General features: G+C 35.0%; 1 protein-coding gene across 2 annotated transcripts in view; it reads left to right on the forward strand.

Annotated features, from left to right (window-relative positions):
* The window catches only part of BRIP1 (BRCA1 interacting helicase 1), a 188318-nt gene that overhangs the window by 144442 nt on the left and 17476 nt on the right, over positions 1 to 26400 (forward strand). For both annotated transcript variants that reach the window (XM_047707226.1, XM_047707227.1), the window contains exon 17: positions 15833 to 15945. In XM_047707226.1, coding sequence (XP_047563182.1) covers positions 15833 to 15945 — 113 coding nt within the window. The remainder of the gene's footprint in view (positions 1 to 15832; positions 15946 to 26400) is intronic.

Consider the following 26400-nt stretch of genomic DNA (forward strand, 5'->3'; position numbering starts at 1 on the left):
GGGAAATGGCTGTATATATAAACTTAAGGGGCTGTAATACTAAACTCCCAACATTTAGGAGTCCAGCAACTTGCTGTTGGAAGCACTTAGGCCAAAGCACAGATATGGAAGAAAAACCATGTCACCTCTGAAGGTCTAGAATGAGTTGTTACTTAAACATTTTTTTCCTCCTCAGTACACTTTTTTCCCCCAGCTTTTTAAACAAAAGTTAGTTTGGCCAAAGTATTATTAAAGTAGTTTGTAAGTTTATCTTGAAATAATAAAATTAAAATCTAGTTTAAATCTAATTATGCCATCTAGGTTGACAATTTGTAATTTGATTTGACAGTGAAAACTGAGATAACCAAACCTTTGCTCTCATCCCTTCTGAGAAACATAAAAACATTAAAATAAATGGCTGAGGTATTTTTAATTCTTAAATTTAAAAAAATTCCCATATTTCTTAAAGGAATGTTTTGGGATCAGGAGAGGAAACATTTAAAAATCACAAAATTTTAAGCAAGTTTCATGAACCTTTTTCCTTCTTTTTCTCCTAGTAGTCATGTCATTTTCTTTCCATGGTTGCGGGGGAGCCATGCCTAACTATGGCTACAAATAAAACCTTTGGATATTTAATAAAAAAGAACTTTTGGTTTATGAAAATTTTTATAATTATTTTCTTGTGTTCATCTTGTTTTGGGCAAAAATAAGAACTTTATTGACCTTTGTATTTTACTTTTGTTCCTATAGTAGATTCAAGGCTTTAAAAGTGAAATTATCACCCTGGGGATTCATAAGGTTGATTGACATAGAACTTCTGTTGTTCCAGAGCATAATCAGGAGCACTACCTCAAGGGAAGTGGTGGAATTGATTCTTAAATTCTCTGAAAATAACTTTGTTTTTTTCTTCAGATATAATTTTTTTAAAAAAGATTTTATTTATTTATTTGACAGAGATAACAAGTAGGCAGAGAGGCAGGCGGTGGAGGGGGGAAGCAGACTCCCTGCTGAGCAGAGAGCTGGGTGTGGGCCTCGATCCCAGGACCCTGGGATCATGACCTGAGCTGAAGGCAGAGGCTTAACCCATTGAGCCACCCAGGTGCCCCCAGAGTAGAATTTTTTATAGTGAATTTTACCCTTTTTATTTATATTTACTTAGTCAAATCCCCTTAAAGTCTACAGGGTACAGATATGTAGGTGGGCCTCAGGTGAGTATGTTACTTGATATTTCTCCAGCTATAAAGCCTTAAGGTCTCAGATAACATAAACTGTAGTAGACAGCACTGTTTATTTAGTGTGTTTACATGTCAATCTTTCCTATAATTCTTTTTCTTTCTTTTTTTTTTTTAAGATTTTATTTATTTACTTGACAGAGAGAGATCACAAATAGGCAGACATGCAGGCAGAGAGAGAGGGGGAAGCAGGCTCCCTGCTGAGCAGAGAGCCCGATGCAGGGCTAGATCCCAGGACCCTGAGATCATGATCTGAGCCAAAGGCAGAGGGTTAACCCACTGAGCTACCCAGGCACCCCTCTGCATTTTTTAAAATTATTTTTTACCAAGTTGAAAAAATTGAAGAAAGCTTTTACAAAGGCATAATTTATACAAAATATAGTACATAATTTATTATATTAACAGTTTCTTGGATTCTGCCTCACTCCCAGCCCCTGCTTCTGAGAGGCTGTGACTTTCACTTTTTTTTAGCTATTTTATCTGGTATTTTCTGCCATATTTATCTTTATTTAATCAATTAAATCAATCAATTTATCTTTATTCAATCAAATTAAATCTGTTTACTTCCTGTACAAGATAAAAATTTTAGCTCACTATACCTTTCCCTTCTTTTTCTTCCTAATGTAGTTATATCACATTTCAAAAATTAAACCCATAATCCGTATACAAATCATGATCAGGGCGCCTGGGTGGCTCAGTCAGTTAAGTGTTTGCCTTTGGCTCAGGTCATGATTCCAGAATCCTGGGATTGAGCCCCAAGTCTGGTTCCTGCTCAACGGGAAGACTCCTTCTCCCTCTCCTCCCAGGTCGTGCTGTCTCTATCTCTGTCTCTCTCTCTCTCTCTCAAAAGAATAAATAAAATCTTCAAAAAATATTAAATCATGACTATGAAAATATTGTTCACTGTGGTCAAATGATTTCCTTCCTTGCTTGAACTTTTAATCTTCCCATTAATAATGCCCTCTGCTCTTTTTTCCTTTTTAAAAGATCCCCCCCCCCTTTTTTAAAGATTTTATTTATTTATTTATTAGGAGAACACGGGGTGGGGACAGAGGGACAGAAGGAAAGGGAGAAGCAGACTTCCTGCTGAGCTGGGAAACCTTTGTGGGGCTCTATTCCAGGACCCTGGGATCAAGACCTGAGCCCAAGGCAGACGCTTAACCAACTGAGCCACCAGGTACCCCTCCTTTTTAAAAAGATCTTTAATCTTCTGTCACCCTTCAGTGAATCTTTATAGCACCTCTCGATACAATTACCTATTCACCTGTCAGATAATAGGTCAGTCCTTTTTTTTTTTTTTTTTAACCCCTGAAGACATTGCTTCTCGAGCCTCTTGACTTTCTACTTCAATCAGGACCAAGTTTTTCTTTAAGCCCCTTAACTGTCAAAATTCTGAGATTTCCCTTTACTGTCATCCTAGGAATTTGATTTGCCTGTCTTCTGTGTTGGATCCCAAGTTTCCTGGGTCTCAAATCTTCCTCCTGTTTCTTGTTTACTGTTTCATCTTCATAGTACACATCCTCCAGCAGTTTACCTATACATTCATTTCCTGAACTTTTTTGGACTTCTTTTGGCCAAACTGGCTTATTTCCCTTCAGTAGCTCTGTGGGTACTTTGGTTTGAACTTTCACTTCTCTGCTTAGTCATAAACCATTTGTCCCTCTGCTTTTCACATTCATGTATTGGGTTTTGAGGTTGCAGATTTCTCTTAGTTTAAATGAAGATGAAGACTGTGTTTTTCTTATTTGTCTTTTTTAAGTTTGGGGCAGGTTTTGAGAGGCAAGGAAAGAGGAAATGTCTTTTTTCCTTTCTGAAACTAGAAGTCTTCATTACTTTCTAAGATGAAGTATGAGATTTTAAAATGCTATGTTCCTATATGTCTTATTCCCACACTCACACATTCACATTTGAGAAGCTCTAAATCAAATATTCCTAACAAAAATATTGTAAAGGTAGAAAGTAGTAACTTTTAAATCAAGCATATACTTACTGTTTAAAAGATAAATTTGGACATAATAAAAATCTAGATGGAGAAAGTATCAGAATTCATTTATTGGGCTGTGGAGATAATAGTTTTAAATATATTTCAGTATTTTTCAGTACTTATGTAATCTTTTTGTTATGTGCACACTTTCTCTTGACCATGTTTGTTTTTAAATGTCACAGTGTTTAATCATGTGAAATTTGAGTCATGTGAAAATTGAGTCTGAGCCTTCTCTTACTGTGTTTACTTTCTATTTTCTATGCCTGCCATTGCCACCAAACTTTTATGCAACACTCCCACCCCCACCCCAAAGTGCTTAGTGTTGCATTTTCTAACATCCACAAGCCTCCTGCGTGAGAGATCTTGCCTTCTTCCAGAGTTATACGAGAGTATGTACAGGTCTCTGCCACTTGCTGAATGCAGCACTATTCATTCCCCTTAAAAAAGTCTCTTGAGGGGCGCCTGGGTCGCTCAGTTGGTTAAACGACTTCCTTCAGTTCAAGTTGTCGTGATCCTGGAGTCCCAGGATGGAGTTCTGCATCGGACTCCCTGTTCTTCAGGCAGTCTGCTTCTCCTTCTGACCTTCCCCCCACCCTCGTGCTGACTTTCTCTCTCTCTCTACCCTCCTCTCTCATTCTCACTCACAAATAAATAAATAAATAAATATTTGAAAAAAGTCTCTTGATATTAGCTCATTCCTTTAAGAGCCTGGGATTCCAGTTATAGCCCCACATTGCTTTCTTATGTATGATAATATTTCATTATGTTTACCGTTACTGCTAGAAGGGTTTATTCATAGTTATTCTGCTCTCCTATGTGACTTTAACAAGGGAAGCTCTGGATTATCAGATATGTGAATGAGATACTATTCAGACTAATAAAGAACCTGTCATGTACTCATTCCATAGATTACACCACTAACGTGTTTTATATAGTTCACATACAGCTAATGGGTTGCACAGTGATAAAAAAAAATTATGAAGGATATTAAAAAGTGCTAATTTGTCAGAAAATTTAAGATCATTTGCAGAAATTATTTATCAAAAATTGTTTCAAAACTGAATACTGTTCTTTGTCCTGCCAATGTATGTATTTTCATTGATATTAATGAAAAAGTAGCCATTCACAAACTGAAGAAACTTACTTTATGTTACCTAAAACGATGTGCCTGTATATTGAATAGAATCAGTTAAGTGCCTTCATAGGAAGTTGATCCAGTTGTTAAAACCCTGATTTGAGGTGAACAGCCTAAGAGATTGCCTATATTGGCTAGATGGCCCGCATTGTCTCTGTCAGTCCTGTGGTTTTCATATGCATGAAACAATATAGTATGACAAAATGTAAAGCCCACCCAAACCTACTTTGGGTTTTAGAAACATGGGATAGGTAGTGACTCCAGCCCACTTACCTCCGCTATATGATACTTTACTGTTTTGTGCTAATTGTCATTTATTTCTTCAACATCTGTGTGAGTTAAGGTTGGCAGGAATTATTTTCTTCCACTTACAAAGGAAGAAACTGAGAAAGGAAACTAAATTGAGGGAGTACTGGTGACTTGCCCAAGGTCAAACAACTAGTTAGTGTCAAAACCTTGAATCCAAGCTGGGTACTTTTACTTCCCTCCATCAAAACGTACTATAGCATGAATATATATGTGTGTGTATATATATATACACACATATATATATAATTTATATTTATATATATAAATCTTTATCTGGAGATGATAATTGAAGCATTTTCAGGTTTACCTAGACAATATTTTGTTATGGGTAGTCTAATTAAATTGCCACAAAGCTTACTATTCTTTTTTAAAAAATGTTTAACTTTGCCCTTTATAGAATAAGCATATTCGATTTAAGGTGTCTTGCATGTCTTGAAGTAGTTTCTTTTTTTTCTTTTAATAGAAAAATATTAATTTCTGCTTTTTTTTCTGAACTCATTTTCTTATCTTGATAAATTATTTTCTTAAAAACTCCAAAGATCTAATATTCCATACTGACAGAATGTTTTTGCATTATTACCTAAAGCATTTATTTAGGATTTTTTTTTTTTAAGATTTTATTTACTTAAGAGAGAGAGTGTATGAGCAGGGGGGAGGGGCTGAAGAAGAGGGAGAAGGAAACTGCCTACTGAGCAGAGAGCCAACATGGGGCTCCATCCCAGGATCCTGGGATAATGACCTGAGCCGAAGGCAGATGCTTAACAGACTGAGTCACCCAGGCACCCTCAGGATTATTTAAATGTTACTGAGTTACCAATAAACTATTCTGGATAGTAGCTAAATTATTATAACCAATTAAGGTAAAATATATTGAATATATTGAGAATAAGAGATGCCAGGCCTGATGAAAATGTATTTTTTTTCTTATATTTGAAATTTCTAGGCTATTTTTTTCAGCAATGACAATTTATAACAGAGTTTAATACAGATTTTCTCTGTAGGAAATATGTTACCCAAAGCAGCCTTAAAACATATGTGAAATAAATTATGTTACTGTTACTATGTCTATTACTATGTCCTGATTATTATTTCTGGTAGATTATTGTGGTCAGTTCCTAATGTAACAAGAAAAGTAAGTAATAATTGAAAACCATCTCGTGTGTGTGTGTGTGTGTGTGTGTGTTTTGTTTTAAACTTTAAAAGGGAGCCTGGCTGCTTAAGTCTTGGCAGAAACCCATTTTTCCCCATTTAAGAAAATATATATACTATATTTGGTTAACTTGGTGTTTAGAAATCTTGAAAATATGCCAGATGAAATAAAACCAGCTATATTCCTTTTATCTGGCTAAATTATTTTACATACAAAAACTTATGCTGAGTTTAGAACTCTAACCATTGGAATTTATATTGTGATACTCTGATAAAAGTGTTTATACTGTGATGATATAGAGCAGTAAATGTCTCTAGTGAAGTCTCTGTCTTCCAGATTTGGCTTGCTGTAAATGTTTATGTTTTAGATTCTATACCTTGGTGAAAGATAAAACTATTCTTCTTGAGTGTTTGCTAGACAAATGTGCTTATTTTTCTGAAGCAAAGTTTTAAAACATTTTTAATAAATAAGTTTAGCTGAATATATGTTCTTAGTCTTGTTTCAAAGCTTGAACTTCTGTTGTAAAGCTTACATATAAGGGGGAAATGTACATTTTGTCTACATTGATTGCTTTTAGAAAGGCATTTATTACTAAAATCATAACACATATTTGTATGATTTGGGATAAATTCCCCTGTCTTTCATATGAGGCAGTAAAATGAAGAGATACATTTATAGTTCTAGCTCATATTTATCATACCACTTATTTCTTCAGAAGCTACTTATAAAAGGCTACTCTTGCACAGAGCTACTAATGGTCAACACTGTTGGGTTTGACTAAATTGAAGAAATAATCTAATATTCAAAACTGTGAGTTAAATTTGTTGTTGACATATACAGTATAATCTTTGTGGTTATTTTAATATATACTGTGCCCATTACTAGTGTACTACCTATACTGTCTCCAGTAAAACTGAGTTATTGAAGGACTTAAGGAACTTACTGTTTGATCTCAAGTATATTATAATGTAATAGTAAAATCAGAATCCAAAACCATATAACTTCTGCTTGAAAGCTATCTGGGTATTTTTACATAATTCTGTTAAGTACCACCTCAGTCTTGATTTATCTATCTTTGGTGTTCAGGATCTCATCTCTACTTAGGTTAGCTTTTAATGCAGAAGCATAAAATTTAGTTGTCTAGAAACTCTGATATTAAGAGTGTTTTTTCATTTTGTGTGAACTTGAACTCATTATGAAAAAAAAAAGTTTTGTGGGGCACCTAGGTGGCTCAATGGGTTAAAGCCTCTGCCTTAGGCTCTGGTCATGATCCCAGGGTCCTGGGATTGAGCCCCGCATCGTCGGGTTCTCTGCTTAGCAGGGAGCCTGCTTCTCCCTCTCCCCTCTCTCTGCCTGCCTCTCTGCCTACTTGTGATCTCTGTCAAATAAATAAATAAAATCTTTAAAAAAAAATGTTTTGTGAATCAGTGTAGCATCTGAACCAATGGGTTGCAAACTCAAGCCGCTAAGAGTTAAACAGATTATTTAAATGAGTGAACTAGTTGAGGGTTGGCAAATAGCTCAAATTATTTTAAGCTACAGTAAGGGGGCCACAGAAAATACAACTTTGGGCCCTCAGTTTGCAACCTTTGATAAAATAGTTTGATTTCTCTCTGCTGTTCACACATCCCTCCAAAATTACACATACTCTAATTTATGTGGGTGGGGACCAAGTGGTTTGAACTCCTTCTAGAGTATACAATTAAATACGGCTTTCTATTTTGGGAAAGCCTTGTAAAATGTATTTGAAAAGTAATGTTAACTGGTCTACAAGATCATTTTTCCAAACCACACTTGAGCTTAGTTTATGGTGTTTACTTTCTGTCAAAACTCAGAAAAAACATTCACAGTTAACTTCCATAATATAAAACGTCTGTCTCATGAGGCACTAAAGAAAGATTGGTCAACAGGTATAATGTTGTTAGACTGTATTGCTAATGTGAATGTGGACATGACCTCCCAAATAGATCAAAGACTAATCTCTTTGACAGTTACAAGATGGCAGAGCTTGCCTTGGGCCTTTTGCTGCTGCACATTGAAACTGTTTGTTTGGAAAACATGCCTGAGGGATGAGAATGTGTTTATAAGGATGAGCAGGTAAAAGTAAAAGGTTGTCTTTTGACATTTCAACTAATCCCTTCCAGCCTTTGGTTTGCTTAACATTTAGGCTATTGCTGGCAGGAGAAACTGGCTTTTTCACATATGCTTTATGTCATTTTAAATTGGGCATTGATTTTTGTGCCTGATAATCCCTCAGTGTATGATGAAATAGATTCTGATGTCATTAAAATGAGGTATACTAGCTTCCTACTTTTTCTAAAACCTTAGTTTTGCTTTACCTAACTAAATATGTTCCCCCAAGACAACTTTTACTTATTATTTTTAAAAGTCTGTTTCTTTATATAATAAAAAATATTTTAATGTTAACTGGTATGTATATTTACTTTCAAAAGTTTTTTGTTTTTTTCTTTTCATCTAAAAAAATTTTCTAGGTAAAATACTGGCTCTATTTACAATTTGCATTATAAAAAGTATTTGAGAATTTATAAGAAATTGAATTCATGTTGTCGTACATAAAAATTAGTTCGTTTTAATGAAAACTAAAAGTCCAAGAGGAGATAATTTTATTTCATCTAATAGTTACTACATTATCTCTACTTCATTTATAATTAATAAATCCTAGAACAACTGTTACCGTAGGTGGAGTGATCATTTTAAAGTATTTGTCTGAAACAGGGTGTAGGAAAACTTGAAAACTCTTAAGCTATTGTGACTGACAAAAGATAGATGCTACAGTTTGGTGGGGGTTGGAGGGTATAGAATATAGGATATATTCTATAGAATACAGAGGGGAATATGGAGGATATAAAATATAGAAAAACAACTTACATTTTGAGAGATAGGTAGGAAATGTTTATTTTTCCCAGTGGATAGAATTTTTAAAGCATATTCTCTTTTAATCTCTACATATTATAATATTTTTATCTCCAAATTATGAGAAATTTTTACATGCTATTATCTAATATTTCCTATGATGCCATATTATTTATTGTATATATTTTTAAAGCATAGCCTTAAAGGAAAGTTTATTTCATTTGTATTCTAGTTATAAAGTTAATACAAAAATTTGACAGATTATTTTGAGGGGATATAAAATGTAGTTTATTTCTTATCAACTTGAAAGTTACTTGTCAGGAGTGTACCCTTCTGATTTCTCATCTAATACTTGTCCTTTTATTTAAAAAGGTTCATAGTATAAAAAGGTTCATAGTATTATAGACTGTATTGAAGAGATTTTGAGTAGTTTTAAAACTTCTTAAAACTAATTTTTTAATTTATCTTGAATTCCAGGATTTTTCCAAGAAAGTAACTCTTTATATCTTTGATCAGGCATATACTATAAAAAAATATACTATTATATATAATATAAAATATACTTCCTTAGGAATAGTACATAGGAGATCTTTAAAACTTGACTAAATGAAAAGAGCAATTCCTACTCTTTTACATTAGATAACTGGTTCCTAGGTATTATAGTCAATTTCTGTGAGTTTCCAATACTAGCATATTATTATAGGTGGTTAAATTGTTGTTGTATTTGAGAACCATTTTAAATTTTATTTTAATTAGATTTTCTTACCCATTCCATTTGTAATTAGGAAAAGTAAGCCACAACAGAATTGACTTACCTAAGATCACTCATAGGAGATATGTAGTGTTTTGACTCTAGAGTTTTCACTCATGGCCCCCAGATCAAGAGTCGGATGGATGCTCTACCAACCAAGCCAGCCAGGTGCCCCAGAAATTATCAAGAATTAAGCGAAGTGTATCTTCTTCCTTAAACATGCTCCTTTTCTTGTTTTCTCTTGGTGGATTAGTAGATTGCTTCTCTCTGGTGGCTGGAAATTTTGTCAAGTCATTTTTGACTTTTCTATCTTTGGTAAGCCCTATATCTACTTTGTTACTGGTGTTCTGTAGCTCCACAATGTGTTACAAACCTGGACCTCTTTTTCATTCCCTTTGCCTTTCCAGGTAAGGTTCTCATTACTTTTGCACCAAATTCATATCGTGTCTTCATGTCTCAATTCTTCTTACTTCTATACACTGTAATCAAAGTAAATACTTTAAAACTTAAATTTACTTGATGGCCATTTGTACTCCTATTCTTTTCTGTTCCTTACAAAATCTTGCTAGGCAGAACATATTTTTAAGTCACCTTTTTTTTTTAAGATTTATTTTTTTTTATTAGAGAGAGCATGTGAACATGAGCAGGGGGAGGGACAGAGGGAAAGGGAGAGAGAGAATCTCAAGCAGACTGCCCACTGAATGTGGAGCCCAACACAGGGCTCAGTCTCACTATCCTGAGATCATGACCTGAGTCAAAATCAGGAGTCAGGCATTTAAATGACTGAGCCACCCAGGAGCCCCTAACTCATCATCGTACTGCCTATCACAGATGCTTTGTACTAAGTGAAACTGTAAATATTAGTCTAAATTCAGTGTTTCTTTAAACTACCAAAAGTTTCTTTCTCCATTATATCAATTTTTCTACTTTGTGTTATATATATTTTTTAAGACTTTATTTATTTATTTGACAGAGATTACAAGTAGGCAGAGAGAGAGGGGGAAGCAGGCTCCCCGCTGAGCAGAGAGCCCGATGTGGGGACTCAATCCCAGGACCCTGAGATCATGACCTGAGCCGAAGGCAGAGGTTTAACCCACTTAGCTATCCAGGCACCCTTAAGTGTTCTATTTTTTATGTTTCTCCAGCATTCTTTTTTATTTAGGTTCTGTTTTTGTTTTGTTTTTTAAGCTTTGTTGAGACATAATTGATCTATAGCATTCTTGAAAACTGCCTAAAAATAACCCCTTTTGGTGTGCCTGGGTGGTTCATTTGGTTGGGTGTCCAACTCTTGGATGCCCAGCACAGACCTGCTTAAGATTTTCTCTCTCTCTCCCTTTGTTCCTCCCATGCTCTTTCTTTCTCTCTCTCTCTTTCTCTCTCGCTCAAAAAACAAACAAAAACAACAACAAAAAAAACCCCAACTCTGTTCATTGACTTAGTGTATAAAAATATAAAATCATAATGCGTAATTTTCTTTTACTCGGAACTTGCATCTTTTTAGAGGAGAGCTTTTACAGGAAAAAGCTCATTATCTTATATATTTAAATAGTCATTATGAATTGTGTATACCATACAGTCTGACTTTGTATAAAAGTAGTCCACTTTCAGGATGATGTAAATTTAACAATTTTTACGAAAACCAGATGAAGGCTGGGTGTGGTATCCTTTGGTGTGATACTGCTTTTAATAGGAATGTAGTTTTATGTCCTCTAACTGTGAGTCTCTTTGAGAAGGGATATAATTATACTATCAAGTTCAGTTGACTAGATAGCAGAATTTATTGTGATTTCTTTTGAGCAAAGAAGTTTAACAGTTTCTGTGTGTTAGTACTTTGTGTTAGTACCTAGATAGAAAAATGAATGTAGATTCAGTCACTTGGAAAAGTAAAAGATTCTTGATGTCCTGTAATAATGGAGCCTTTGAGGCAGTAAATATTGTCTCACATGCATTAGTACTATTTAGCTCTGAATTTTAAGTTTGTTTAGATCATCACTGAGTGCTTTCAAATGCTTTGATTCTTTCACACCTATGTTTTTGGTGTGCATGAAGTTATTTTGCTCTAGTTTATGTTTTTCATGGGTTCTGTGGATCTGTTTTAAGACTTACCAGTCTTCCATCTTCTCCCTAATGCTGTTAAACCCATCCAATGGATTTTTATTTCAGTTACTGTATTTTTCAGGTGTAGAATTTACATTTGGGTCTTTTTTTATAGTTTCTGCTTCCCTACTGAGATTCCCTCAAGTTTATGCATTAAACTGTATCTTTCCAAGTTATTTAAATATATCTGTAACAGCTACAAGAAAATCTTGGCTAATTCTAACAGCTGGGCCCTTGCTAGACTGGTTTCTGTTGACTGTCTTTTCTTTTTTTCCTTTAATTATGGATCACACTTTTTAGTAATTTTTATTGTGCACTGGATATTGTAGATGGTACATTACAGAGACTCTGGATTCCATTATTCTCTGAAAAATATTGATTTTTGTTTTTTGTAGGTAGTTCAGTTAGTAGCAGATCATCTTGAATTTGTATGAGCATGACTTGACAGTTTTTTAGGGGAGATATGAGAAAAGCTCAAAGAATATAGTCTTTGAACTCTCTCTCCTGTGGTTTGTGTCAGAATTTTGGTTTTAAGTCTTTTTGGGGGTTCTTTTAGAATTGGCATTGATCTAAATTGTAGTCCTTTTTAAAAATTTGATACCTGGTTCTGTGTGGGTGTGATTTTCATTTACAAAATATATTTTGGTTAAATTTCCATGTCAAAATGTTTAAATATTTCTTTTAATAATTCAATATTTATCTCAGAATAAATTAATATAACATATTTAATTAATCCACTTGATAGGTTGTTATTTGTCTTCAATGCAGAGATGCAGTGAATATTCTTGTACATATTATTCTATTAGTACTTGTAGGAAAATATAAATACTTTTGGTAAATATTTGTCAGTATTCGGGCGCCTGGGTGGCTCAGTGGGTTAAAGCCTCTGCCTTCGGCTCAGGTCATGGTCCCAGGGTCCTGGGATCGAGGCCCGCATCGGGCTCTTTGCTCGGCGGGGAGCCTGCTTCCTCCTCTCTCTCTCTGACTGCCTCTCTGCCTACTTGTGATCTCTCTGTCAAATAAATAAATAAAATCTTAAAAAAAAATTTGTCAGTATTCTGCAGATAAAAGCAATGGAATTATTAAATTTGCATTTCTTCATTTACTAGTAAAGTTACGCATCTTTTCATGTGGGTTACCAGCCAGTTATCATTCATCTAGTTGTATAAAAGATGCCTCTTGGATTTTGATGGGGGATTGCATTGAATCTGTAGATCACTTTGGGTAGTAAGGACATCTTAACAATGCTAATTATTCTAGTGCATAAGCACAGGATCTTTCCATTTATTTGTGTTTCTTCGATTTCTTTCACCAGTGTCTTACAGTTTTCAGTGTAAAGATCTTTTGTGTCCTTTGCTTAATTTATCCCAAAGTATTTTATTTGTTTTGATGCTATTGTAAATAAGACTATTTTCCTAATTTCTTTTTTTCTTTTTCTTTTTTGGGTAGTTTATTGTTAGTGTATGGAAATACAACTGATTTTTTTTAATTTTTTTTTTAAAGATTTTATTTATTTATTTGACAGAGAGAGAGATCACAAGCAGGCAGAGAGGCAGGCAGAGAGAGAGGAGGAAGCAGGCTCCCTGCTGAGCAGAGAGCCCGATGCGGGGCTCTATCCCAGGACCCTGAGATCATGACCTGAGCCGAAGGCAGCGGCTTAACCCACTGAGCCACCCAGGCGCCCCAATTTTAATTTTTTATTTTTACAACTGATTTTTTTATGTTGGTTTTATATCCTCCAACTTTGCTAAATTTGATTAGTGCTGACAGTGTTTTGGTAGAGTCTATAGGGTTTTCTACATATGCAAACAAAGATAGTTTTACTTCTTCCTTTCTGATTTGGATACATTTTATTTCTTACATAATTGTTCTGGCTAGGACTTTTCAGTACTTTGTTGAATAGAAATGGTTAGAGTGGACACCTTGTCCTGTTCCTGATACTAGAAGAAAAGTTTTCAACTCTTCACCACTGAGTATGATATTAACTGTGGGCTTATAATATATGGCCTTTATTATGTTGAGCTACATTCCTTTTATATTTGATCATGAAAGGATGTTGAATCTTCTCAGATGCTTTTTTTTGCATCTATTGAGATGATTATAAGGTTTTTATTCTCCCTTCTATTAATGTGGTGTATCATATTTGTTGACTTGTATAGTAAACCAGTCTTGCATCCCACTTGATCATGTGTTTGATTCTCTTATTGTGCTGTTGAATTGTTTGCTGATATTTTGTTGAGGATTTTTGTAACAATGTTTTTCATATAGGGGTATAGGCCTATAATTTTCTCTTATTGTAGCATCCTTATCTGGCTTTGGTACGTGAGTAGTGCTGACCTCTTAAAATGATTTTGGAAGTTTTCCCTTCTCTTCAGTATTTTGGAAGCATTTGAGAAGGAACATTCTTAATTCTATCTTGAATGCTCAATAGAATTAATCAGTGAAGCCAACTGGCCCTGGGATTGTTTTTGTTCAGATTTTTTTGATTACTGCTTCATTTTTCTTGTTACAGATCTGTTCAGATTTTTTATCTCTTCATGATTTAATCTTCATAGGTTGTATATTTGTAGGAATTTATCCAGGCATATAATTGTTCACAGTGGTCTCTTATGATCCTCTGTATTTCTTTAGTATCAGATGTAATGTACTCTCACTTATCACTTTTTGACCCTTTCTTTTGCTTAGTTAGAGAAAAATTTATCAGTTTTATGTTTAAAAAAAAGAACAACTCTTAGTTTCAATGATTTTTTTTTCCATTGTTTTCTAGCCTTAATTTTATTTTTGCTCTCATCTTAGTTTCCTTCCTTAAGCTAAGTTTAAGATTAGTTTGTTCTTTTTCTAGTTTCTTAAAATGGAAAGCTAGGTTGTTTATCTGAGTTTATCTTTTGTTTATCTGTTTATCTTTTGTTTTTTTCTTGTTATAGATGTTTATCACTATAAACTTTTCTTTTAGAACTGCTTTTGCTGCATCTGATATTTTTGGTTTGTTGTGTTTCCCTTTTCATTTGTATGAAGATACTTTTTGGGGTGCCTGGGAGGCTCAGTGGGTTAAGCCTCTGCCTTCGGCTCAGGTCATGATCTCAGGATCCTGGCATTGAGCCCTGCGTCTGGCTCTCTGCTCAGCGGGAAGCCTGCTTCCCCCCACCAACCCCGCCCCACCACCCACCTGCCTCTCTGCCTGCTTGTGATCGCTGTCAAATAAATAAATAAAATCTTTAAAAAAAAAGATACTTTTTGAGTTCTCTTCTGATTTCTTCTCTGATCCATTGATTATTCAGTTATTTATTTCCACATATTTGTGAATATTCCAGTTTTCCTTATGTTATTGATTTCTAATTTCATACCATTGTTGGAAAAGATGCATTATATGATTTCAATCTTCTTAAATTTCTTAAGACATATTTTGTGGCCAACATAGAATCCATCCTGGTGAATATTCCATGTGCACTTGAGAAGAATATGTATTCTGCTGGTGTAGATCTAAACCCAAATCATAACAATATTTACATTAAATGTGAATGGTCTAAACATCCCAATTAAAAAACAGAGATTATCAGTCTGAATAAACATTAAAAAATAACCTCTGATGTATGTTTCAACATGAATGAAGTTCAAAATCATTATGCTAAATGAAAAAGACAAATGATAACATACTGTGTAATAACATTTACAAGGAATTCTAGAAAAGGCAAAACAGCAGATTATTGGTTGACAACGTTAGCAGGAAAGGAGAGACTGAAAAGGAATAGAAAGGAGATTTAGTGGGTGCTAAAAATATATCATGCTTATGGTGGTGGTTACATGACAAAACACTTGTCAAGATTTATCTATATATACATTGAAAATGTGTGAATTTTATTCTATGTAAATTATTTCTCAATAAAACTTTTGACTTAAACAGCTAATTAGTTGCATGGAAGAATTCAGGGAAAGTAAGTATGAATAGATATGTTTTCTTTTTTCAAATTTTCACTTATTTTTTAAAGATTTAATTATTCATCAGAGAAAGAGAGCAGAATCAGGGGGAGTGGCAGCAGAGGGAGAAACAGGCTCCCCACTGAGCCGGAAGACCGTTGTGGGACTTGATCCCAGGACTTTGGGATCATGACCTGATCTGAAGGTAGACACTTAACCAACTGAGCCACCCAGGCATCCCTGAACAGACATATTTTAAAGGAACTGAATAAAATTTAGTATTGATATACTGAAAAGAAATCTCTCTAACTTAATAAAGGGATGTTCAGAATATTAGGAGTTAATATGATTTTTTAAATGAGCCTTGATTTATTTGCTATATTTTTAATATTTTTTAAATTATTAGGTTGAACTAAAGCGACAATACAATGATCAACACTCAAAATTGAGAGGTCTTTTACCTGGTCGTCAGTGGTATGAAATTCAAGCATATAGGGCCTTAAACCAGGCCCTAGGTAGGTAAGTGAAATTTAACATAATGTTTCTGTAATATTATCTGTGGTCTGGGCTATAGAAAAGATAGTTTTGTTGCTCCTTAGAATAAACTTGATAGGATTTTCTTTTACTAGAACCTTAGGAACTGATATATTTTTAATGATAGCTGTCACAAGTGAAAGCTGAAAAGAATCAGTGGAATAAATGAAACCCTAAAACATCAAAATTTGCTAAAGTTCAAAGAAGATTTATGATTGATCAATGAATGTCATACAGAAGAGGTACTTAGTAAATGTTTATAGAAGTTCACAACCAGGGGCACCTGGGTGGCTCAGTGGGTTAAGCCTCTGCCTTCGGCTCAGGTCATGATCTCAGGGTCCTGGGATTGAGCCCTGCATTAGGCTCTCTGCTCAGCAGGGAGCCTGCTTCCTCCCTCTCTCTCTGCCTCCCTCTCTGTCTACTTATGATCTCTGTTTGTCAAATAAATAAATAAAATCTTTAAAAAAAAAAAGTTCACAAACAGTAAAAATTTTATCCTGTGAACAGCAGAAATTAGATAATGATTTTATGCATATAAAGCAAACCATTTAAGAGAAGTTAAAAGAAACCATGCTTTTGGGGGCACCTGGGTGGCTCAGTTCGTTGAAGATCTGACTCTTGGTTTCAGCTCAGGTGATGATCTCAGGATTGTGAGGTCAAGCCCAACTTAAAGGCTCTGTGCTCAGTGAGAAGTCAGTTTGAGATTCTCCCCCACCTTAGTCCCTCCCTCTCTGCACACACTCTCTCTCATACTGTCAAATAAATAAATAAATATTTTAAAAAATAAATTTAAAAAAAAGTTTGAAAAGCTGAAGTATTAATGCCACAAATAATAACATTTAATTATAATACTTATTTTCCTAAGGATTCTGGCCCATTAAGATTTGTGTTTTGTGGAATTAGTTATTAAATCACCATTTTCTAACATAATTTTCATGTTGTAGAACATAGCATTTAATTTATAAAACTTGAATCCTTAGACTTTTAATAATCTAATATTTTATATTCTCTATTCATGAAATTGTAATTAGTTAAGACCATATAATAATTTTTTTCCTGTGAGGCTGTAAGGCACTCATATAATCAAAATAAAAGAACACAGGTTAAGAATAAATTCATGAAAACATGACCATTTGACATATTTTCAATTCAGCCAAAAGACCCATAGCTAACTGTAATCTGACCTAACCAAATCCAGAATTTAAATTTTTCTTGTCTTTTACACTCACATTAGCCTATTTACACATAAACATATTAGATCACGTTTGAGTTCAGATTTACAGATAGCTAATGACATAGGACTACAACAGCTGGATTTAAGTCCCAGAACACATCACCCACTCCCTTCCCCATCATTTCAAAATGATATTCTGCAGGTGTTTCCCTTCAAATTGAATGATTCTGTTCTATGGTTAATCTACTGATATGTTAAGCTGCTGCCCTTCTCTGCCTAGAAATTTCATTGGTACTTAGCATCAAGTTGCACTATAAATTGTTTTTTTTTTTTTAAGATTTTATTTATTTATTTATTTGACACAGAGAGAGAGATCACAAGTAGGCAGAGAGGCAGGCATAGAGAGAGAGGGAAGCAGGCTCCCCGCTGAGCGGAGAGCCAGACTCGGGACTTGATCCCAGGACCCTGAGATCATGACCGGAGCCGAAGGCAGAGGCTTAACCTACTGAGCCACCCAGGCACCCTATAAATTGTTCTTGAAGCATTTCACTGCTTACTTGGTGCCTCCCTATTGATGACCTTTTTGTGTTCTTGTTTTTTTATCTTAATATTCAGCAAATAGTTTCTAGGGGAGCCTGAATATTATTTAAAACTCTTGACTTTTAGTCACTGTACTTAATTTCAGGACAGTAAATATTTTTAAGATTGTATTTATTTATTTGACATAGAAAGAGAGAGAGAGAGCACAAGCAGGGGTAGTGGCAGACAGAGGGAGAGGAAGAAGCAGGCTTCCTGCTGAACAGGAAGACCTGAGCAGGGAGCCCAATGTGGGAGTCAGTCCCAGGACCCTGGGATCATGACTTGAGCCACAGGCAGGCACTCACCCGACGAAGCCACCCAGGCGTCCCGAAGCAAAAATATATTTATATCCTACTTTGTCATTTATAAACATTTTCTACATATATTAAACAGATTGTAAAAGATGAAATTACTTATCTAAGAGCATATAACTACTAAATGGGCTTTATATCTTGGCCCTACCTACTTTTAAAACTTCAAGACCTGCTTTTTCATCCTTAGACCCTACCTTTATCATCTAAAGCTCTCACTGTTAAGCATGAAACATCTTACTGTTAAACATACCATATCCTTTTACTACTTTCTGCTTTGGCCTACAAGCTATTAGACAATTTGGCAAGTTTACCAATCAAAACCTAGTTGAAGATTGTGTCCTTTATGAAGATTTCTTTTTACTTTTCCAACTACTTATTTACTCCTTAGGAGACCTATAATAGTTTATACATTCTCTCTCTTACACATATATCTCATTGTATTGTAATAACGTGTTTATATGTCTGTCTCCTTCCCTAAACATGTATTTTACATTCTCAGCAACCAATTATACCTCAGCTTGGGGCTTGGATGCTCAATAAATACTTGTTGAATTCATGAAAAATGGTGGTGGGTTTGATGCTTTCCCCACTATACCATGTTAGTCAGAGAGCGTCTAGAGCTTCAATACATAGTTTTCTAGAATTTCATAAAAAATGTGTTTGTAACATTTGATATATAATACTGTAGTTTTCATATTTTATTATTAATTTAAAAATTGATAGCCCAACTGTCATTGTATTGATTTTCAGGGAAACAGTATCAACAAGTAGCAACTTTTATTTCAAAGAAATACTCATTTAAAAATCAAGTAAATGTTTTACATCACTTGATAAAACTCATAATATGTATTGATTGACCTAAAAGGTACTTATAATCAGGCGCTCTTCTTATAAGGGATAAGTCTAGAAGGTCTAAAGTAAGCAGAAACAAATTGAGGTTTTTTTTTTTTTTTTATCTTTTTTTTAAGCCCACATGGGACTGTTAGAGTATTTGAAGTAATATAAGTCCATGAAATGTAATAACAGCCTTTGGGAATGTACCAGATGGTTTTGTGACCAGGTTACAACTGCACTATGAGTCTCCTAACGGGTCTGCTTTACTGAAAGTATAATCTTTGTCTCAAGTGGACATAATTCATTTGAACAAGGCAGAATGAAAACAATGGGAAAAAGAAAAGGTGAAATTCTTTTCTCTGAACTGTTTTGATAACTTAAATGCCTTTCTACTATAGAACATTTAAACATAAACCAAAATGGAATTAAAAATAGAGTGGCACCCCAACTTTCCATTAATTTTCAATACTGGTCTATAATATTTGCACTATCTATCTTCCTATCCTGACTAATTTTGTGGTCTGATGCCTTAGAACCTATGAGTTACTTTAAAATAATATCAACAAAATGTCATATAAAATTTAGATTGTTTTAAATCTCTAGAAAAACCATACATTTGTATTAATCTTCACCCCACTCAAAATTCCACGAAGCTAAAGGAATAAAAATGATAAAATTGCTAAAACTACAAAGTTAAAAAGAGTGGGAGAGGAGACACTAACGGCTGAGATGTCAGCAAATTTTGAACACGAGAGAACAGGTGAATGATTGAGTGACTTAGCAGGCAAAGAAAACTGTTGTGAAAGCCAACAAAATTCTTCAGATTCAGGCATGGAAAAGCTTAGGACATGGGGGCACTCTAAAGTATCATTTAAAGTAGGATTATCACAAAAGAATTGATTGCAAGTAACTATAAGTAGACAACCCCCCTTCCCCACTCAAATTTACTGTGGAGAGATTTTATTAGAGAGTTTACATATTCTTCAACTCCAGGTATAGCTAAGGATGTATTAAAGATGGGGGTTAAGGAAAGTCTGTTTATGGAATGTGAGAACTCTACTCCCCTTTTCTTCTCAGCTCTGAATAGGCTTATAATCAATTTTATGTCTCTGAGGCAGGAAAGTACAATATTCCTATCTAGGGATGTTAATGACCTCATGAGTAAAGACCTAAAGATACTAAAGATAGTAGCAAAGTGGTCCTGTTCCTACCAAAGTACCTTACTCTGGCAAAGCTTCCCTGTATGTAAGCCACATCTGTGTAGGCAGAGCTATCAACATTTTAAAACTTTACTCTTACATAAGTGTAAAGAGTGATCACCATATAATCAAAAGAAGTCTGTAACATGAAAAATACAGATCAAAACAACAACAAAATTATACCAACAAAACAAAAACAGGGTGGAAGAACTTGTAGAAAACAGAAACAGTGCAATAGAGCAGAGGTTGGTCAAACTTTTTCTGTAAAGGGGTGTACAATACTTATTTTAGGGGTTTTGGGCCATGTACAGTCTGCACCCATATTCTTCTTTATTTTTTCTTTAACCCTCTGAAAATGTGATTACCATTTCTACTTTGTAGGCTGTATAAAAACAAGATATGGACCAAATTTCCTGTGTGGGCTTAGTTAGCCAACCCATTATCCATAGAGGGTAAGATACTTCCTCCATGAAATAAGAACAGATTTATTTTAAGAAGTTTTCAGGCATTAACATGATAGTAAATTTTAAATGTAGAATTGGGTTTAGAAGATAAAAACAAAAGTCAAAACAAAACAAAATTAAAAAAAAAAACAAAGAGGGAAAATTTAAAGATCAGTATGCAAGAAGCAACCTCTGATAAAAAGGAGATCTACAGGAAAAGACCACAGAAAATATAGAAGATGAAAATATAGAAGAAAAAATATGGAAGAACTTAAATCTATCAAAGAAATAATTCAAGAAAAATGCTCAGAATTGAAGGGCATAATTTCCTGGTTAAGGGGGCCCACCCAAGCACCAGTAAAGGGAGAAAAGCTACAAAGCACCTCACTGTGCAGTTTCAAAGTACCTGAGATAAGGAAAAAGCCCTGGGGGCACCTGGGTGGCTCAGTGGTTAAAGCCTCTGCCTTCCGCTCAGGTCATGATCCCAGTGTCCTGGGATGGAGCCTCACATCGGGCTCTCTGCTCAGCAGGGAGCCTGCCTCCTCCTCCTCTCATCTCTCTGCTTGCCTCTCTGCCTACTTGTGATCTGTCAAATAAATAAAAATCTTTAAAAAAAAAAAAAAAGAAAGAAAGAAAGCCCTGGAATGTTCCAGAGAGAAGAAAAACAGGTCTCATTACAAAAAACATGGAATCACAATTAAGAGACTCCTTAAAAAGCAACATTAGAAGCTAGAAGACAGTTTTAAATTATCTTCAAATCTTTGACTTACAATTTAAATTCTGTACAATTCAAATGATCAGTAAGCTGTAAGATAGAATAAAGCTTTCACTATGCAAAGGACCTAAAACATTAGGGACACCTGGGTGGCTCAGTCAGTTAAGCATCTGCCTTCAGTTCAGGTCATGATCCCAGAGTCCTGGGATTGAGTCCCACATCAGGCTCCTTGCTCAGTGGGGAACTGGCTTCTCCCTCCGCTTACTGCTCCCTTGTTAATGCTCTCTCTTTCTCTCTTCTCCCCCTTCTCTGACAAATAAGTAAATAAATCTTAAAGGGGGGGACCTAAAACATTAGCTTCAAATGCACACTTTCTCAGAATGCTACTGGAAGATATGCTTCATCAAATAAGAGAAAATTCAGACAGAGGAATATCAAGGTTGCAGGAAACTGGAGTTCTAACCCAGAATAGAGGGAAAAAGAATTCTCAAATTAGAAAGGGAAGCTCTGGGATGACACCTAGATTGTTTCTGAAGATGGATTTTGACCTTACTGAGAATTTTTATAGCTATGGAAAAGTTTGGGAATTAATTAGTGATAGAATACAAAGAAAAGCAAAAAAGGAAAGAGTTGTTAACTCTAGGACAGACCAAAAAGTCTTGTACAAGAAAGAAAATGTAATCATAGTGTACAATGTAATACCTATAAATGGTAATCCATTGAATATTGATTACACAAGAATTGTGTTATAACTATCAGGAAAATGAAAAGATGATGAGGTATTAGTGATGTAAGAGAATAAACATCTTCTATAGGAAGAATCAATACATAGTATGTGAAGGTTAAAAATCAAGAAGTAGTAGTACTAAAAGCTATTTAGAAACATGGAGGTAAATGAGTAGAACTATAATTTATTTAAGGGAATTATTTCTGAGGATGGGGAATTGGAGATAGGGTGTACATAGGTAAAAGAGAATTCTGAGTTTTTTATAAAAATTGTAACTACTGTGCTATTATTTGATTTTTAAACTACGCTTATGTTTTAATTAAAAATTAAAATTTATGAAGTTAAAATTACCTTTAAAGAATAGTCATGAGGTCGGGTGCCTGGGGGCCTCAGTGGGTTAAAGCCTCTGCCTTCTGCTTGGGTCATGATCATGGGGTCCTGGGATCCAGCCCCGTGTTGGGCTCTCTGCTCAGTGGGGAGCCTGCTTCCCTTCCTCTCTCTCTTCCTGCCTCTCTGCCTAATTGTGTTCTCTGTCTGTCAAATAAGTAAATAAAAATCTTAAAGAAAAAAAAAAGTCAGGAGGTTTCAACTATTGATAAGATGGAGTAAGCACACTACATACTGTCTTAAAAACCTAGACAGAATGCATGAAACAGCTATTTGAGTACTGTGAAAAGTAAATAGTGGCAGACAGATTTGGGAAGACTAGAATTCAAAGTACAAGTGAACTTTCTGGAGTAACTATATTAATTAATTAATATCGGACAAAGTAGAGTTCAGAGCAAGGAGTATTAGTGGAGTATTAAGAATGAATGGGTGGCTCAGTCAATTAAGCTGCTGCCTTTGGCTCAGGTCATGATCCCAGAGTCCTGGGATCCAGTCCCATATTGGGCTCCTTGCTCAGAGGGGAGCCTGCTTCTCTCTCTGCCTGCTACTCTGCCTGCTTGTGCTCTCTCTCTCTGACAAATAAATAAAATCTTTAAAAAAGAAAAAGAATGAAAATTATAAAGTGATGAAAGGGTCAATTTACCAATAAGATACAACAATCCTTTATGTGTATGCACCTAAAAACAGAGCTTCAAAATATATGATGCAATAACATATCTGAACAGAGAAATAGATGAATCCACAAGCATAGTTGAAGATTTCATTTCCTCTCTCATTAATAGAAGGAATAGAAAACAAATAAAGACACAGAAGGCTTGATCAATGTTATTAACCAGCTGGATTGAATTGATACTATAGAGCACTCCATGCAACAATGTTAGAATAAACATTTTTCCAGGTGCATAAGGAACATTTATCAATATAAACCATATCCTGGATGATAAATTTTATGTTTTTTAAAAAGAATTGAAATCCTAGTGTGTTCTCTGACCAAAATATAATTAAATAATTAAATTATAAATCAGTAACACTTGACAGAAGAAAAATGTCCAAATACTTGGAAATAAAAACATATATTTTTTACAGTAAATGTCTAGTAATTTTTTTAAATTTTTTAATTTTTTAATTTAAATTGTACTTAGTTGACATACAGTTCAATATTGGCTTCAGGAATAGAGTTCAGAGGGTCATGATTTATATATAAATATGCTCATCGTAACAAGTGCCCTCCTTAATACCCATCATCCATCTATCCCATCACCCTCATCCCTCCATCAACCCTCAGTTTGTTCTCTATACTTAAGAGTCTTATGATTTGTTTCCTCCTCTCTCTTTTCCTGCCTCCCATATATTCATACATTTTCTTAAATTCCACATATGAGTGAAATCATATTAAAAACCTACTTCTAGTTGCACCTGGGTGGCACAGTCCAGTTGGGCATTAGACTCTTTTGGTGATCTCAGGGTCTTCCTGGGTTTGAACCCTGTGTCCGAATCCACACTCAGCGCAGAGTCTGCTTAAGACTCTTTCTCCCTCTCCCTATGCCCCTCCCCCGCCTCTAAAACTAAGAGATAAATCTTTTTTAAAAAACTGTACTTATAAATAATCCATAGGTAAAGCAGAAAGTCTTGGGAAAATTAGAAAATATTTTGAGCTAATCAAAAATTAAAATATATCTAAATAATTGGGCTGCATCTATAGCAGTGCTCAGTGGGGAATTTCTATAATTGTTTATTTTCAAAAAGAAGAAAGTCTCAAATCAATAAACTTCTACCTTAAGCTAGGAAAAGAAAAGCAAAATAAATATAGAGCAAACAAAAAAAATAATAAAGATAAGAGTATAAATCAATGAATTTGAAAACAAAGGAAATCAATGAAACTAAGAATTAAAAAATTGATTTAATTTTTTAAGAAGATTTGTTTATTTGAGAGAGAGAGCAAGCACAAATTGGAGGGGCAGAGGGAGAAGGAGAGAGAATCTCAAGTAGACTCCCTGCTGAGTACAAAGCCCAACACAGGGCTTGATCTCACATCCCTGAGATCATGACCTGAGGTGAAACCAAGAACCTAGATGCTCAACTAACTGCACCATCCAGGTGCCCCTACCCTAAAAAACCTGATTTTAAAAAGGTAAATAGAGTTGATAAATCTCTAGGTAACTGACAAAAAAAAGGGAAGCCACAAACTACTGATCTCCGGAATAAAAGAAATCATATTACTATATACCCTGCAGATGTTAAAAAGACACTACGGACAAAACTATACTATATGCATACATTCAACAACTTAGATGAAATAGACTAATTCCCTCAAATCCACAAAGTACCAAACTCCGTGAAGATGAAAAAGATAAATTGAATAGTCAATTCAATTGGCTTTTGGGCTCCCTGCTAAGTGGGGAGTCTGTTTCTTCCTCTTCCTCTGCCCCTCCTCATTCTCTCTCTCCCTCTCTCTCTCAAATAAATAAATAAAATCTTTGAAAAAAATAGATGCTAGAACCCTTCCCATTTTATGAGGCTAGCACTGTCTTACCAAAACTCAATGAGACAATATAAAAAGCAAAAAAAAGAAGACCACAGACTAATATCTGTCAAAAACATAGGTGAAAATATTCTTAACAAAATATTAACAAATTGGGTGAGATGTGCAAAAATTACAGATTAAAGACCTCTGAAAATTCTCTAACAAAGGAATGAGAAAACTAAAAAAGTTTTAGTTTTTCAAAACTGTAAATTAACCAGTTTACAACATTCCAGGAAACATTTATTCATGAAAATTGCTGACTCTTCATTAAGAACACAGTGTTTTGGGATTTTCACTTGCCCAATTCCCATTGCCTCTCTTCAAGTTCACAATGGTTTTAAATCATGGTGAAAGCCAGTAATCTGCCAGCCCCAGGAAGGGCTGGAACTTACTTCTTGAGAATTGTCATTTATGGAAACTGTCTGGTGATTTCCTGGAAGACCCCATTCACAAGGCTATCTTTTTTTTTTTTTTAAGATTTTATTTATTTATTTGACAGACAGAGATCACAAGTAGGCAGAGAGGCAGGCAGAGAGAGAGGAGGAAGCAGGCTCCCCGCTGAGCAGAGAGCCCGATGCGGGGCTCGATCCCAGGACACTGGAATCATGACCTGAGCCGAAGGCAGAGGCTTTAACCCACTGAGCCACCCAGGCGCCCCCACAAGGCTATCTTTACATGACCTGACTAGGAGCTTACCCAGGCAATTAATTGTTTAATTTCACAGCATCCTGAGATGATGACTAAATTTGGGCCAAATAATAAGCTAACTAAACAGCCTAGTGGGAAAAATTGGGAAATGAGATATACATAGGGGGTTTTAAAAGTTCTGACATATTCCTAGACTTTAGTGGGTTGTGCCTGTATGTACAATGGTACCTATGACCACGGGTGTACACATGCTCAGGAAAGACCTGAGCAGACCTTAAGTTCTCACCTCTGGTTGACCCTGAGGCTCTGTGGAAGCAGGAAGTGAAGACTATGGCAGAGTTGTTACCTGCCTGGCTGAGGATCGAAAACATGTTGGAAAACATGTGCAAAGCCTCTTGGCAAATGAGACATATATTGGTTACAGATGTTTAAGGAATCTTTGCCTAGTCATTAACTGGCTACTAAGCTGATCTAGCAATAGTAATACATGATAGGACACAGACTTTAAAGAATTACTTTTAGAAAGTCACAACAGCAACAACAAAAGTCCTTGAGCAGAGGGATGAATCTGAATTCCACAGTTGCCACATTGTATTATTTAAAATGTACTTTTCTCAACAAAAATTATGACATCTGCAAAGAAAGAAGAATGGATATCCCATACACATGAGAAAAAGCAACCAATAAGAAGTGTTCCTAAGGTAGTCTAGACATTGTAGTTAGTGTATAAAGTTATTTTAAATATAGCCAAAAAACTAAGGAAATTATGTCTAAAGAACTATAGGAAACTATGAAAACGATGTCTCACCAAATAGAATTTTTTCAAAGAAGATAGAATCAATAATAATTTTTTAGAAGAATGTAATGGAGGGGTGCCTGGGTGGCTCAGTGGGTTA

This window comes from Lutra lutra, chromosome 16, assembly GCF_902655055.1.
Source record: "Lutra lutra chromosome 16, mLutLut1.2, whole genome shotgun sequence".
Lineage (NCBI taxonomy): Eukaryota > Metazoa > Chordata > Mammalia > Carnivora > Mustelidae > Lutra > Lutra lutra.